Below are 17,099 nucleotides of genomic sequence, written 5' to 3'. Positions count from 1 at the left end.
TCTGTAACTGTAAGTATATCCCTCCCAACTGCGCAGCACACAAAATGTCAAAAGTTTTTTATTGAAAACAAAAACAAATACTTATAATATCTAAACAAAAAGATAAAAATAGACATGGGCCTTTTAGACAGTTTGGGCCAAAATTACAATAAAAATAAATTATAACTAAAAACTTATTTAACTTGGGCCTTCAAATTAGTTTGAGCCTTCAGCAACAATTAATGATCTTGATAGTGTCTCTGCCTCTGTGCCTTCATCCTTCTCTACATGGGCCTTCATCCTTCTCGGTGGCTTTATCCTTGGACCTTTAGACTCTATTTGACATGTTTCATGATTCTCATCACCTTAGCCTATTCCCCTGTGTGAAGTTTTGTTGTAACAAGTGCGACCGCGTCATGTAAGTGCACCCTTCCCAACTCGTTCACATCTCTATCTTAATTAATAAAAAGGTAAAAACTCCACACTGAATGAGAACCAATGAACGATTAAACTTTTGTGCAGGTCGAGGATATGCGTGAAGAATCTCCCAAAAGATGTTGGAGAGGACGAACTGCGGGAATTCTTTTCCGGGAAAGGAGGAATAATCACCGATGTCAAGCTTATGCGTACCAAGTACTATACTACACTTTCCCTTTCTTCCCACAAAGCACAATATAGAATTTGAAATTATAATAACTGTTCTATTTTGTTTGGACTTGCTTGTTAATTCAGAGATGGTAAGAGTCGCCAATTTGCGTTTATCGGATATCGTACTGAAGATGAAGCTCAGGAAGCCATTCGATATTTCAATAAAAATTTCCTTCGGACATCTAGAATTATTTGTGAGGTCTGTTATATATATGTATGTATGTATGTCGTCAATTCAAATTTGTGTTATTGAGACTGAAAGCCACGAAATGTGTTTTACAATTCGTTAACCAAGCAGGTGGCTCGAAAGCATGGGGATGCAAATCTTCCTCGTCCGTGGAGTCGACATTCGAAGAAGGAAGACGATAAAGTGACTGCCCCGGATTTGGAGAAACCTTCTAGAGCTAAGGGACAAGGAGAAAATTCGAAGGGTGGTGTTGGTGATGATGTTGATGACCCACAGCTTCAGGATTTTCTTCAGGTCATGCAGCCTCGGGTTAAGTCTAAAATGTGGGCGAATGATACGTCGATTGTGACCAATGTTGGCAACAAACAAGCAATGCCAAATAAGGATAATGATGGGGCATCGGTTGCAAGTGATCAGAGTGGCTCATTCGAAGATGGTTTTCTGGAGGATTCTGAACCCAACAAGTCACATGAGCCTGAACGTGATGAAGTCATTTCTGATATGGACTATTTCAAGAGTAGGGTGACCAAAGAGTGGTCTGATTCTGAAAGTAGTGACGATGAAGATGATGATGATGACAATGATTCCTCATGTATTGACAATGATAGAGATGATCATAGTGATGCTGGTGAAGATGACGAGAATTGTGATCCAAGAAATGGTGTTCAAGAGGTAGACCTAGAGGGTAAAGAAGATACTAGTGGAGAGGATGTTACCCATGGAAAGACTCAAGTTAATGTCACTGAGCAAGGGGGGCAATTATCAAAATCAGAAGACAATAAAGGAGTTTTTGATTCCTGTCGGTTGTTTGTCCGTAATCTGCCATATATGACCACGTACTTATTTACACACACACACACACACACACACATATATATATATATATATATATATATATATATATATATATATATATCTTCTCTTTTTTCTTGAATTCTCTTATGGATGAATGTGATATGATTTTGGCAACTTTTCCAATTACATTATTTCCAAAAAGAATGTCCTAATTAAGCAAGTTGAATTACCTTCAATACCTATATCTATAGGTGCTTTTTATGGATTCACTTGAACTTAATGCTGTTTTTTTATTTCTAGTTGGTTTGAATCATTCCATTGTTTTGTTACAGTGAGGAGGAACTGGAAGAACATTTCAGTCGCTTTGGAAGTGTCTCACAGGTTCATTTAGTTGTTGATAAAGATACAAAACGATCCAAAGGAATAGCATATATTCTTTATACAGCTCCAGATATAGCAGCCAGGTAACAATTGGGTGCCTAGAAGTTGTTGTCTTGCCTTTTTTATTTTTTTATATTATATCAACTGTTGTTTTGTTGTAAGTCTTAATCTTTTAGTTCGTGGTTGGTCATTTGATATTGTATAGTAATCTTTTAAAGTGTCAAGTTAACCCATTTCCTTTTAGAGTAATAGAGTGAATCTCCAGGTTGACAATGGTCTTTGGACCATTTTACTAATTACTACTTAGACTTCCCTGTTGCCACTTCCTTCTAGAGTTGGTTCTTTGATGGTTTTGGTTAATTTTAGGTTTGTCTTCTCAGTTTGGAACAATTTCTTCTGTTTAACTTTAGTGGATTTGGTAAAACTGACTGAGGAGGGAAAGACTTTACTATGATTTGTCTCTAAGTTTCTTTTTTCTTGTATTTGGCCTGAATGAAATGTTATTATCTTCAAGTATTCTTCTCAGCCCATAGTTCTTAAATCTGTGCTGGGACAGGATCATTTTTATGACCTTTTAATGTTCCACCCCATTGGTCATTCTCTATGTTTCTCTGTGTATCTAAGGAGATGTCTACTCCAAAAGTTGTGTTTGCCCTTGTTTCTTTTAAATAATACTTTTTTTAAACTAAAAATAGTATTTTCTTTTTATACTTTAATGCTCCAAATCTGGATTTTGCATTAAGACTATGAAGTCAAAATAGTATATATTGCTTGGTCAGTTTAGTTGTTAAGAAGATCTGAAAGATTCTAAGAACTTCTTGGGATTTGAGTAAGAGGTTTTCTGCAAGAAATCAAATGTAGGTTGGTACTTGGTACTGTGTAATCCCCTGCCATCTTAAATGTAGCTACAACTATAGGCTTCAGAAAGCTGCTACCTTGTCTTATACTACCATTATTTCAAAACTTCAGCTGGTACTTGTCATATGCTGACATGTTAGTAAAATTGTTTTTCTGATAATTTACATGACAGTATGATAATTGGTTATCAGGGCTCAAGAAGAGTTAGACAATTCAATCTTTCAAGGAAGATTATTGCATGTAATGCAAGCTTTACAAAGACATTCAGATAATCAAGAGTATGTAAAACACAAATATTGCACTATGAACAGTGTTAAAATTCTGATGTCATTCTTTTTGAATTATCAGAATAGTTTATGGTTTGCAAATTGCTTGTAGGAACAATGTTTTGAAGGACCAAAGATCTAAAACCCTCAAACAACAGAGAGAGGAAAAACGGAAAGCTGATGAAGCTAGTGGAGATACTAGAGCATGGAATAGTCTGTTCATGCGTCCTGATACAGTATGTTCTTGAAACTTGATAAATTGCAAACCCTTATTCTAGTATTTCAGTTTTTGTTGAATAGCTGAGTAGTCAACAGTAAATTAAAATTCTGAATTATGCTTATCAATATCTTAATTTTTCAAATAAAATAACAACCTTTTCTTATTAGTTTTCAGTTTTTCCCCATTATTGTGCTGTCCCATGTGTGTCTGTGGCCCTGTGCTGCTCTAGTTCAGAAACCATTGGTCACTTGATCCTACACTTTTAGCAATATTTTCTCATGGGGTAAGTTTTTGGAGGGTTCTTGCCTCTTGGTGAGTGTCGGGTTTCTCTTCATACTATGGAACAGTTTCTACTTATTAGGTTTCAAGGATTTGACAAATAACATTGTGGCAATGTGCAATCTTACCAATTATCAATTCACTGATTGGAGAGGATTTCTCTCATTTTAAGGATGGCCTCTCTACCCCTTAACTTAGGGTGGGTTGTTATTATGGCTTCAGTGCCTCACAATAGTGTTCAGCTAATGGTTGTTTCGGTGGAGCTATTTCTAGAAGCCACAGAGTTTGTGTTTTTGGAATAACTTTTTGTCGATGTCGACTGGTATTCTTTGTTTCGAAAAAATACTTTTCCTCCTTAAAGTTGTAATATTCTTTGTAATAAGTTGCATTTCTATAAAAAAAAATTGATTCGGGGTTGTATAAGTATCATTTTGTTATTTTGGAGGCATTGATAGCTGGAGAAATTGCAGCGCTGGCGTTTCTCATTCTCTGATACATTCATATGTTATGTTGACCATAAAATCTTTCTTCCCATATCATTTTCTTTTGCGAAGGAGATCTTGTTTTCTTGTGTAATAGAATTAACATTATTGTTGTTGGTTTTTCTTCCTAAAATGTTTCTTAAAAAAGCTCTCTTTTGCTTTCTGCTAGCACATTTCCTTGTATTTTTAATCATGTTTTAATGTTAATAGGTTGTGGAAAACATCGCTCGGAAATATGGTGTCAATAAAGGTGATTTACTTGACCGAGAAGCTGATGATCTTGCTGTACGTATCGCTCTGGGAGAGACTCAAGTGATTTCAGAGACAAAAAAGGCATTTAAAAATGCTGGAGTGAATGTGGAGGCTTTGGAGGAACTTGCTAATAATAAAACAGATGGATTAAAAAGAAGTAATCATGTGCTTTTAGTTAAGAACTTGCCATATGGTTCTACAGAAAATGAACTTGCAAAGATGTTTGGGAAATTTGGTAGTTTGGATAAAATAATTCTCCCTCCAACAAAGACATTGGCACTGGTATACTTTTTCATTCTTTCTCAATTTTTTTTATGTTTATGATGTGCCTCCACAGTTTATGTTGGATATTTGCTAGCTTATTATCATATCTTATAGTCTAGTTTCTGTCCTTATTTCTAACTCATTTTCATTAATTTATTCTAGTTTTAATAGTATTTCTTCCATCAGAGTATGTGGATATGAGACTGTCTTAGGGGGGTCTATTGAATTAAGATTTTAAAGGATTTTAAAAGACTTTTTTTTTTTGTTAAATAAGTCTTGTGGTATTCAATCAAGACTTCTATTTAAATTTAAATAATATAAAACTAGAATCAATTGGCTATTAAAAGATTGGAAAAATCGTATTAATTTTATAACTTTTATTAATCCAAACTTTAAAATTTCTTTGTTATCTTTTTCATAAACTCTTGTAACTTTGAATGATTTCTAAAAATCCATGGAATTCTTTCTAATCTTATAAATCAATAAAGTCCTTTCAAATCTTTTAAATTCTTATGATATAAATACATTGAAATCCAAACTATAAAATCTTGATTATAAAAGTATTTTAAAAAAATCTTACAAGTTCTGACAAAGTCTTTTAAAATCCACTAGACATTTTTATGCCAAAATAGTCTCTTAAAATTCCAATCCAATACACCCCCTTATATTCTAAAATATCCAAAAGAAAAAAATAACAATCTTGTGCTTGTAAATTATACACCTGTTGCTTATACATTTTAAATACAATATTTATACTATTATTGTTTTATCTATGGGGAAAAGAAGTTTTATTATTTTTTGTTTTATGGACCTTTGGATCCTGCATGTTCTACTTTTGGCCAGGTGCTGTAGATGACAGTAATTTTTCTGTAGTATGGGAAGTTGAATATACTGTTGGCTTGGCATTCTGTTTCTTACTTTTCTTATTTAGTGGATTGGTGAACTTTGTCTTCAGCAGTCAAGTATTGGAAACATTATCGCTGTCACTGTTACATTGTTTAATGATATTTATGTCAAGCTGAGTTATTTGGAGATGATATTTCAGGTTGTTTTCCTCGAACCAGCGGAAGCTCGAGCAGCTTTTAGAGGTTTAGCTTACAAGCGTTACAAGTAATAATCTATTTTTCTTCTGGTCATAAGTTTCACCTAGTAGTGTTCATTAATATTTTAATTTTATTTAACTTATATCAATGAATAATCTACCCTTTAGGCTGTCCTCCATGAATGAATTTATTGTTTCTTTCTCTTTTGATTTTCATAAAAAGAAGAAAATAAACTTATTGCTATGCTAGCAATAAGTTTTAGGCAGGTCTGAAGTGTACAAGCTACAGCTCTTCTGCTCCACCTTCTTTGTGTTATTTGGAAAATGGAAAGCATCAAGTGAGAATGGTTTTGTCAGAACTCTTTCTCTCTTACACGCAAAGGGAGGAGTGTGGGAGATGTGTAGAGCATAGGAAAAAAGAAATGGAATGATAGGTATCAGAGAAATAACAGAATTTGTATATTGTATTAATGCAAATCCCAGGTATCAAGGTGATGATAGGTTCTGAATGCTAAAGAAAATGAAAGTGGTCTAGGCAATTTGAAATTGTCCAGTCTCCCAAATCCCCGACTAATTTTCACCTACCTCTTCCCAAAAAAAAAAAATCATAAATGCTAACAATAGGTGTTCCAACACCTATATAAATAAATCTGCTGCCCATGCTAATGATGGGGGTTCCAAAACCTTTCCCATCTTGATTCATTGTAGGTTATTAACTTGTTTCATATTCAATTCAATGTAGAGATGCTCCATTATACTTGGAGTGGGCTCCTTCCAATATTCTTAGCCAATGTTCAACTTCTAAAAATAATGCAATGAATAGTGTAATTGGTGAAAATGATGCCAAGAGGCAGATGTTGGAGCAACAGGTGGAAAGAATAACAGATGTGGATATTGACCCAGACAGAGTACAGGTTTGACCAATTAAATCCTTTTCCTCTACTTTTATGTGGTATTGTCTTTTCTGATCTGATGCATTAGTGTTTTGGGGACAAGAGAAAGTAAGACAAGGTCAGAAGAAGAACATAAGCAGAGAAATGTTTTAACCCCTTTTATATGCAAATGACAATAAAACAAGGATACAAATAAGACACTCATTCAACATTTTACTACCTGCTAAAGTCCTCTGTGGGAAAGTTATTTGATGCCAGCAAAATACTTCAGTCTGATGGTCATAAAATCAAGAAGACCAATAATTATTTGAAAAGACAGACATTGCAAATATGGAAATTTAACTCCCTAAATTTTAGAGGAAAAAAATTTCTTTCCTTTTTCCTATTTATTGTTGTAACAATATTTATCCCCTAAACATTTATAACTTTTCATGAAGGCCATTACTCATTTTAGTTTTGGCCCATTCTATACTTTCTAGTTTATAAGAACAGTACCCCAAATTGCAAATTTCATTTTCTGTATTTATTATAATAAATCTTGAAGGATATGTATTCCCTGGAAGGAGAGGTATGTGCTTGCGTTGTATATGTTCTCTAGGGTTCTAGTTGGATACATGGTTGCTGCCTTGTCAAGTCTCTAACCACAGTGTGTATCATAGGATTAATTAAAATATCCTTTAGCTGGACTGTCTTTTCAATATGTCACTGAGCATTTTATATTTCAAAAAATAATGCTGTCATGATTTTTAAAATGGAGTGGAGTGATGTGGGAATTCATGCTAGAGTCTGTTCTACTTGCCAATAATGAAATTAGTCATCTATCTATATTTTTGCATCATGATGCCACTATAAAAATATTCTATATTTTTAAATTGCTGAGATTAGATGTTTCTAACTAATCCATACTGCTCGTTCTTCATTATTAATTATTAACTAATCTGTCATGCTTCAGGCTCGGTCCCTGTTTGTCAAGAATCTAAATTTCAAGACTATAGATGAAAGTCTAAGGAAACATTTTAGTGAACACATGAAAGAGGGAAGAATTTTGAGTGTCAAGGTATTGGTTTAGTTGCTAACTCATAATGACTTAGCTGTATTTCATATTTTTGTTTTGTTGCTTCTCTTATGTTGGTTCTGTTGCTTTCACAAGTAGGTGAAGAAGCATCTGAAAAATGGGAAAAATGTTTCTATGGGGTTTGGATTTGTTGAGTTTGACTCCCCTGAAACTGCTACAAATGTTTGCAGAGATTTACAGGTATTTACATGTTATTTGCATTTTGATATCCTAATTCTATTGATTTTTTCTTAATTCTATTTTATTTTTTGGATTCAGGGGACTGTTTTGGACAGCCATGCTCTAATTTTACAACCTTGTCATGTCAAGAATGATGGGCAAAAACAAAAGAAAATTGATAAGGATAGGAGTTCAACAAAATTGCACATAAAAAATGTTGCTTTTGAGGCAACAGAGAAGGACCTGAGACGATTGTTTAGCCCATTTGGCCAGGTGATTAATTACTATTCAGAGAATTAATTTATGCTAGGGGTGGCACTCGGATCCAAATCCAATGAGTACCCTTAAAAATTACCTTCAATGGGTATAGGGTACTTTTCCATCAAATAAGTTAGGGTTTGGGTGTGAGTAGTTTTACCTACAAAATTTTGCTGGTATGGATGCAAGTTTGGGTACTATACCACCCAACCTTAATCATACCCGCATAATATATTTATGGTATTTTATAACTAAGATTTTTAATTTTATAACAGGTTTTGAAGTTGCTACCAATGTGAATATGGGTACGGGTACGGGTACGGGTTTATATTTTTAAATGTTGGTATGGGGACAGACATTTATAGCACCCTACCTAAACTGTTCATGTTGCCATCCCTAATCTGTACCATTTGCTAGTAAATATATATTCTTCCTCTCAAAATTATTTCTGAATGCATATATTACCAGTCACATCCTGAGGTAGTATACCAACTTCCAGTAGTTATCTTATATCTGTGGTTGTATAGGGAAAAACTCAAGTCCCACATTGGTTAGAGATAAAGCCAAGATAGAATATATAAGTGAGACAACCCTCACCCCATGAGTTAGTTTTTGAGATAGAGTTAGACCTAAACCTACATTATAAGATATCAAAGCCTATCTTAGATCTATTAAACTGACCACCCACCATGTCATTCACGCACCAAGCCCAATAGTGCTGGGCATGAGGGATGTATTAGGGAAAAGTCAAGTCTCACATCGGCTAGAGATATGGCTAAGAAAGAATATATAAGAGACAATCCTATGAGCTAGCTTCTAGAATTGAGTTAGGTCCAAATCCACATTATAAGAGGTTGATGCATTCAATGAAAATGCTTTGGATTTTAGTTGAGCGGATCAAAATTCGGAAACATATTATGCCAGTTGGTTGGTGTTGAATCACTTTTAAGGTGTTTGCAATAAGTAACCTGCTACAAGGTTTTAAGACTGGTTTAATATTGAATATTTGAGTTCCATACTGCTGATTAAAAAGATATGTGAAATTATGTTTTTAGTGGCTCCAGAATAATGAGCCTGGACTTGCACATGATTTTTGTACAGTTACCTTGTATGCCAAATTCAAATGATCTCAGTTTCATCTTACATTACATCTTATTGGAGTGAGATCTATGCCAAGTTGAGACATATTACATCTTATTGCAAGTTAAAATAACGGACCTGATATCCCAACAATCTGTGTTAATTGGTTGTAGCCATTGTTTATAGGAGGAGTTATATGACAATTTCATCCTAATTTTCCATCCTGTTTTAGCTAAATTTTAGCTGATATCTAAAAGGATAGCCTAGTGCATGAGCCTCACATGGATTTTGTTTAAACCTGTTTTTATTTCAGTCAAAACATGTGGATTCAGTTTTCTGGTGCATTTTATTGCTTTCTTTTCACTCATATTTGATCCCTCTAAACTGTTCAGATTAAAAGCTTAAGGTTGCCAATGAAGTTTGGAAGCCATAGAGGCTTTGCTTTTGTAGAGTATGTTACTCAGCAGGAGGCAAAAAATGCCCGCGAGGCACTTGCAAGCACCCATCTCTATGGGAGGCACCTGGTAAGTGAAACTAAATTTTGGATGAGAAAGTGAATCCCCACCCCCTTGTTTTTATTGTTTATCTAGAAGGTGTGTTGAGATTTCAAGTATTTGAGAACTAATAGTCCTTACTATTTTCAGTTGATAGAGCACGCAAAAGAAGATGAGACTTTGGAAGAACTGCGGGCTAAAACAGCTGCCCAATTTAGTGATGAACAGAATGGATTTCAAAGTGCTATGAAATTATCCAAAAAAAGGAATCAAGTTGATATCTTGGATGAAGGGAATATGAAGTTTGGAAGAATGGCTGACTAGTACGGCTCCAAAGATTTAAACAGTTTTGTGCATGTCTTGAAAATTCAGAGATCACAATTTTGCCATAGGTTGTAAGAATATATAAACATTCTATGATACATCTTTTGATCTTTAAGTGTTAAAATAACTTCAAGTTTAGGTTTCTATTCTTTATCCATAATTCTATCTCCCGTAAAATTTTGTTCAGTTATTTACATTAAACTTTTATATTCCATTTTCACATTTATTTTTCTCCAAAGTCGGTGGATTAGAACATTTAATCAAATTTCAAGATAATTAATTAAACTTGTTCGTTAGAACAATAAAAGACACCGTTTATCTCTTCCACTCTCAAGAGAAGAAGCAGTGTTGGACTTTGAAAGCTGAAAGGAAAGTTGGTTTGAATGGCGTGGAGAACGTTTGGTAACTTTGGTCAATGAAATCCTTCATTCTTAGTTCTCTGGATTCTCAAATCTAACAGTCAATTCCCAATGCAAGCATCTACCTAGCCATAGCCATAGATTTTCAGTTACTATTCCTCACTGCTCCGACCTAACAGCATGTCACAAAACAAAATACATGAACAGCAACTAGCCACTTATCAACTTTCCCTTCTCCACATTGTGACTGGTTGATCCAAATTTTGGATTTTAAAATGAGAATCCAAGTTGAGGTAGCTGGGAGAGTAATGAAGATGGTTGGAGGGCTCTCAAATGTGTGTGCCTCAACTCCAACCATGAAATGAATGCTCAACTTCGTCTTTTTCGAGCATGCAGTTCTCCATGTAGCAAGTTTTCGGGGTGAGTGCTTGCCATACAACAATACTTTGTGCGTGCTCAGTATTTTTCGACTAAGAGGTAGAGACTAATCTTTCGTACGAATGCATGATGAATTGAATGGTTAATTTTGTTTGCATGTGTTTGTGCGTATTATTTTCTATCTCTACTTGTAGCTGTGCTATTTCTATCATTTTTGTTTGGGTTATATCTTGACGATTATTTGTTTCCTCTTCTCCCGCATGAATATAATAAGAATATGCTAGGCGAATAAATTCACATAGCTTGGTTATTTTTCAGTTTTATGAAGTTATTATATTCAGAATTAGAAATTTAATTGTACCGTACATACTAAATAATGTAGCAAAAGTTACTGAATCCAAAACTTGATAACAAATTCATTTTTCATACATCGAACAATACCTTTAGTAACTTACTAAGGTTTGGGCTAACGGTAGTGGTGTTTGGATAATTTGCATATCATCTTAGGTTGAAGTTTTGTTGTTGCTATTGTACGTTAAAAAAAGGCACACCTTAAGTTGCTTTGGATATCCCTTTTATTGTTTAATGACTACATAAATAAGCATTTCTGATTTTAAAAACGAGGTAAGATGTGTTGAATAAACAAAGCCAAAACTCAAATTCTTGACCGGCAAGCCCCCCGTCTAAAAAATCCCAAGACTTTCCGGCAAAAGATCAATGAGATGTGAGAGAGACATTAAAGAGATTCATGTACAAATAATATACATCGTTGCTATATTAAGTGATATATTAATTTTAAAACATAAATATTTATGTAATATAAATATTTTATATAAGTATTTGTAATATTAATTGACTTAATACGTACATCTCGTGTGTACTAGTCTATGCATGAAATGTCACACCTTAACAAGTTGTACAAGGCATCCAATTACTTGCATATAAGCATAGAGAAAAAAGTATTTCAAATTTTAGAATTTTTCCCACATTTTTTGTATAAAGAAAAAAAATTATTTTATGTTCTTTCCGATATATGTATATGTACAAAAACAATGCTGGTAATATGATTTTGTTTTCGAAGAAGGAAATTTTTTGTAGTGTGAGAGTAGTATTATCAAATAAATATTTAAAGTAGAATCATACAAAATAAAGATTTTTTTTTTGCCATACTATAAAAGTGAACTTTAGTTTTTCTCAAACACAAATTGTATTGTAACAAAAAATCAAAGAGTCATAGTAAAATTTGCATATCAAACGGTCAAAACAGTTTGCAAAGTTGAAGTCAATATGCAAGTCGCGAAGACTGGTAGTTTGAGACGGAGTTGAGTTGAGTTGAGGATCATTACTATTTTGTTAGATTATTTGTCGCCTTATAATTTCTCCAAAAATGCTCAGACTTTAAAATTTCTCCAAGGGAGTTAAAATTGATAGATTTTTTTTATAAATAATATTAAATACATATAACTTTTCTGACATGCAATCAACCGCTAGTAATAATTATCCCACCTTTCTTTTCTTTTTAATCCTTTCAAGTTTCAATCACTACCTTGAAAAAAAAAGTTTGATTGTATATAACTGATTATTTGATCACTGATCCGCACAATCTCAAAGAGATGTGTAAATAGAAATGCGTTGAACAATTATTTGATTGTATATAACTGATTATTTGATTGTATAATTATATATATAACTGATTATAACTAAAATTGATAATTTTTTTCTTTTAGTTTAGCTATATTTTTTCTTGGTCCAGCTCAGGCTTAGTTTATGCATAAAATGTTGGGCTTTCATTTCACCTTTCGGTACTGACAGTGTAACCTGTTTTTTTTTTCCTTCGAAAATTGGTTTCCAAAATACAATAAAAGGTACGAAAAGACAAAAAAAAAAACGCAGAAGTAAATCATCTTCAGAACGCTTCACTTCTCTTGGATCTTCTTACAAAGCATCTTAGTTAATTATGGCCCACAAGGCAAAAGGATGATGGCACTCTGGTAATTATCCAACCCACTTCACTATTTCCTTTGGTGTACTCAAGTGCATTATGATTTGGATAATCCGTAATTTGGATCATGGATTGCCCAATCCTAAATACAAGTGCATCAAAACAAATAATAATATATATTAAATAATATCTTAACATTTTTTACGAAAAGAAACACATGGCTCTAGTTTCTAACCTTCCAAGAACATGCCACACTCTTCTTGAGTCATTGCTTGCAGACTCTTAACAAATTTTATATTTTTATTTAATTATAAATTATTATCTAAATTATTTTAAGATAATTATTTTAAAAATCAATAAATTTATTAAATATAATAAATTATAATTAAATAACTCATTAAATTTTTTTACATGGTAGTATATAACTTTTTTCTCTTTATAAAAATTACAATATCATTAGAATGTTTAGTAGAACACATTATATTTTTCTTTTTCAATTTTTAAAAAATTATATGCCTTAAAATATAGTTTTATACCAAGTGCAGTCAGGACAACTTTAAAGATGACCCAAATCTAATACCAATTTATTTGGTTTTACGTTGGGACGAGTTATTGAATCACGAATTGAACAGATTACTGAACTGAAAATACTAATTTACGGTTTAAGTAAACATTCTTAGCTGAATGATAAGTTATAGCCGATATCTTTAAATTAAACCAATAAACACATTAATTGAAGTGTGATTAAAATAATAATAATAATAATAATAATAATAACATGAATGTATAAAAAAACTCAAGTTAAATTTTAAATTAAATTATAAGAACCATATTATAAGTTATAAAAAAATAATAAGAGTTGAGTTAATAAAAAATATAAATTAAGGAATTATTATTATTAATATATATTTTTTTAAAATTTAAAATAATAAAGCATTTGGTAAATAAATAACATGTATACTTTTGGTTGAAAGTATGGTTCAGGTCTACAAGCCATTATCAATGTAAGACTTGAAACTCAGGATGAAATTACATATTTTTTGGGTGAGACAGCTTGCACAAGGATTGGTTTGTGTGGTTTAGTTTGTACTTGATTAATAGCTAATTTGTTAACTATTAGATTGAAAAGGATGGACCAAATAAGTCCGTGAAATGGTTCGTGATCAATCCAGTTAGACTAGTTAGTTTAGTCCTATCTTAAAATCTCTTCTATAGTTAATTAGTAATTTACGACATACTTTCAAAAAAAAATTTGGGACATAATTGTTTGAAATTATTTTGGATTGGGGTTTAGTTTAATACGAGGCCTAATAAATAACCACTGAAAGATGAAGATCTAGTTAGTATATATATATATATATATATATTCTCATGAAGACTATTAATTTAATGACTAACTGAATAGTGAGATAATAAACTAAACAGGTGGGTGGTTATAAATTTATAATTGATAGCAAATTAGCAATGTCTAAATTTGTTGTGGGAGAGATGTCTATATTTAATGTTCAATGTCTCAAACATAGTTGCTTTAATTTGAACAAGGATATTTGTGAAAAATAAAATAAAAAGTCATTGTCTTAAAATATCTTTAGTGATAAAACTAATTTTGGATTCTTAAATTATTTTTGTGAGTTTGATGGTATTACGTAGGATTTAAGAACTTTTCATGTTTTTGTTTTTAATATTAGATCTTATTTTACGTTCTTGAGTCACTTTTTTGAGTTTCACAATGAGCACTTAAACATATTTTATTAATCAGTTAAGAAGAAAGATATTAAATTTTTTTTTTAAATGAGAGTAGATCTTGAGAGTTGTTGATGAGGAATCCAATCTCCATGTTGAAAATCTTCAAAGCAAAGCATGTATAATGATAAATGTGATGAAAAGGGATTTTTAAGCTCAGAATCCGCCTCAACAACATATTAAAAACGTTGTTAGAGTCTATCATGTCAGGTGATACAAATATAAAGTGGATAATTGCACCATTAAGAGGTACATACTAATTCTAGATCACTTTAGCGTGACTTGAGTGTGGAAGTGTATTCAAGTGACCATCATTGTTACTAACCGTTTTCATGGTTTCTCATCATCCACCATTTTCAATAGAGATTTCAACCTTCATTTAATTCTTACTCATGTCGGAAGCATCCCTTAAGTTCATCACCGAACATTAGCTTTTTATATGTGAGAAAGTCAATCTTGTTCTCACATTCTTCTTGGGAGACTTGGTCCTCCCCCAAGATCAATATTGGTGTCCAATTGCAAAGGACAAAAAGTAGAAAATTGGATACACAGTTGTACAGGGTAATCAAACAAAACCATTATATCAGGGTCTACTATCTCGATAACTCTAGTTAGTACACTGATTCTCCAAACTTGTAATGAGACCAATATTAAGGAATATTATAGTTACAATAAATTGTCTTTTATTCACTTCGACCTTCTTTGGCTCTTCTGACCCCAGCCACAACCTTTGACAATCAGACGATTGAAGACATTTGAAGAAATTAAAAGTAATTATTGGTGGCGTATGGATTTTGTTAATTGAGGGGGAAATTGTGCAATTCCTTGACTTTGTTTTATGATGCACCTATTAAAATATATCAGAAATCAAAGAAGAACCGAGCGTTTCTATTATTGAAGTGAATGAAAAATTTGTCACACATCGAGGTGGCCCTCCTAATGGGCAATTGGCAGGAAATTGACTGGACAATTATGACCGAAATTAATAACTCACCATTGATTCCAACCAGATAAATGATTCTTGCACACTCAAAGGTATAGACACCTCCAAGAGAGATAGAAAGAGAATAAAGATAAATAATTGATAAAATTGGTAATATTATGCAACAGGAAGAGAGAGAAGTAAAGAAAAATAAAAAATATTAATGGAGTGTTCGTAAATTATGGGTGTCTAAATATCATTTCTCTTCCAACTTACCCAACTGAGTAACTAATCAAATTCAATTAACTTCGGATAAACATTACTTTTGAGGTGCAAGCGGATGAAGAGGAAACTTGTTGGGGGTGAAAACTGTGATGCATTTGCATAGATGAAAAAGTTGTGTCTGGGATTGTGGTAAACATCATATATTGATAGTATGCTCAAGTTATTGACTTTGATTGCTTGCTCAATTTCTATTTCTAGTGTATTTGGTGATAGACTCTTGAAGTAGTATGTTGTTGTTGATTATGTTTCTTATTTTTGCTAGTGAAAAAGTTTGGTTCTCTGATTTTTAAATTTTACTTGCCAAAGGCTTTTTTTTTTTTATTTTGACTCATGTTGGCTGGTGACTATTTGCCTGACACTATTTAGCCATTGTTTGCTTCTGTTCTTAGTGGTGAAGCATTAATGATGAACTTCTACTTTGAATAGTTGATACGAGCATTGATATTTATTTGATTTTGTTCTTTCTTGTGTGGTTAATAAATCTCATATTTAGTTACTAATATCAATAGTTAAGTGTTTGTTGCTTAATTACGGTTCTACCTCACATGGCAATTAACCCTCTGTTTCTCATTTGATGACTGCAAAATGGTTAAGCATGGAGCTAGGTTCTGCTTTTGTGATTAGGTTTTGTTCATTTTACTTTTAGTAGGCGGTTAAGTAGATTGAACGAAACTTGTCTTATGATTAAATATTTTGTCTATATTAGCTATATATGCGTGACTATTCCTACATTTGGGATTTATAAATTGCCGATTTGCATGCATTTTATTTGATAGTACAATCTCAATATTGTAAGCGCAAATGTGCACTTCCAGAAGTTACTACTTTCTCTCTTCCATAATAATCATTATATAAGAAAAAATGAGTTATAAATAATTATCATTTTAGTTTTTTAATATAATATTAATTATGTTTTGAGTTACAAATTTAGTTAAAACAATCTAAAACAACATAAGAGTACAGGTAAGTAAGGGAAAGTACACAATTAGTTATTAAATTAGTTTACAATTTAGTTAATTGAAAATTGAGTTATAAATTTGGTTGGGAGATTATATAGTTACTCCTCATCAATAGTATCATTCAATTAGCCCTTAAGTATCCAAAGATTATTTTTCTTGTTGGTTTTGTTGAAGATCGTGAGTAGGGATCTTTTTCTTGAACTAATTGATGATATCGATTTCTCCTCTAACTTTGAGACTTGCTTTAATTATTGTAGCGAATAAATGGAAGACATCTGAGCTATATCGCCATCCTCATTCGTTACATAGCAACCGATTTATAGGTAATCCTACGTACACAACCTATAATTTCTCTAGTTTAATTCTTCTATATTTAGCCATTCAAGTAGTTTCTTGAGTTTTCAACACTATATCTTCTTTTCTCATTTTGACTCATTATTACATGTACCATCTTGATTCCAGACGTTGAGCTTCTTAGTTAATCTAAGAGCGGAGGTTCATTTTATCGTCAGATGTCTATAGCTTTCCAATTAATAGCGCTTTATGGCATGCTGTTCAGCCAAGTTCCCCTTATA

The 17,099-nt window shown here is 32.5% G+C and overlaps 1 protein-coding gene across 2 annotated transcripts; it reads left to right on the top strand.

Moving 5' to 3' along the window:
• The first annotated feature begins 251 nt into the window (after positions 1-251).
• LOC114384769 (multiple RNA-binding domain-containing protein 1-like) lies at positions 252-10,096 on the top strand. Of its 2 annotated transcripts, none has more exons than XM_028344555.1 (15): positions 252-397; positions 502-612; positions 712-826; positions 926-1,650; positions 1,942-2,073; positions 3,040-3,126; positions 3,227-3,350; positions 4,306-4,629; positions 5,657-5,721; positions 6,396-6,567; positions 7,499-7,603; positions 7,700-7,801; positions 7,880-8,053; positions 8,314-8,343; positions 9,511-9,623. In XM_028344555.1, the coding sequence occupies exons 1-14, from the start codon at positions 324-326 to the stop codon at positions 8,335-8,337; spliced, it is 2,334 nt and encodes a 777-aa protein (XP_028200356.1). In that variant the 5' UTR covers positions 252-323; the 3' UTR covers positions 8,338-8,343; positions 9,511-9,623. The 2 variants fall into 2 exon arrangements, with proteins under 2 accessions (XP_028200356.1, XP_028200355.1); XM_028344554.1 differs by lacking the exon at positions 8,314-8,343 and adding an exon at positions 9,763-10,096 and having other exon boundaries at positions 253-397; positions 9,511-9,642.
• The last annotated feature ends 7,003 nt before the right edge of the window (positions 10,097-17,099 follow it).

This window comes from Glycine soja, chromosome 14 (assembly GCF_004193775.1).
Source record: "Glycine soja cultivar W05 chromosome 14, ASM419377v2, whole genome shotgun sequence".
NCBI lineage: Eukaryota > Viridiplantae > Streptophyta > Magnoliopsida > Fabales > Fabaceae > Glycine > Glycine soja.
The sequence above is the reverse complement of the archived record's forward strand: the minus strand, read 5'-3'. Positions and strand labels throughout refer to the sequence as shown.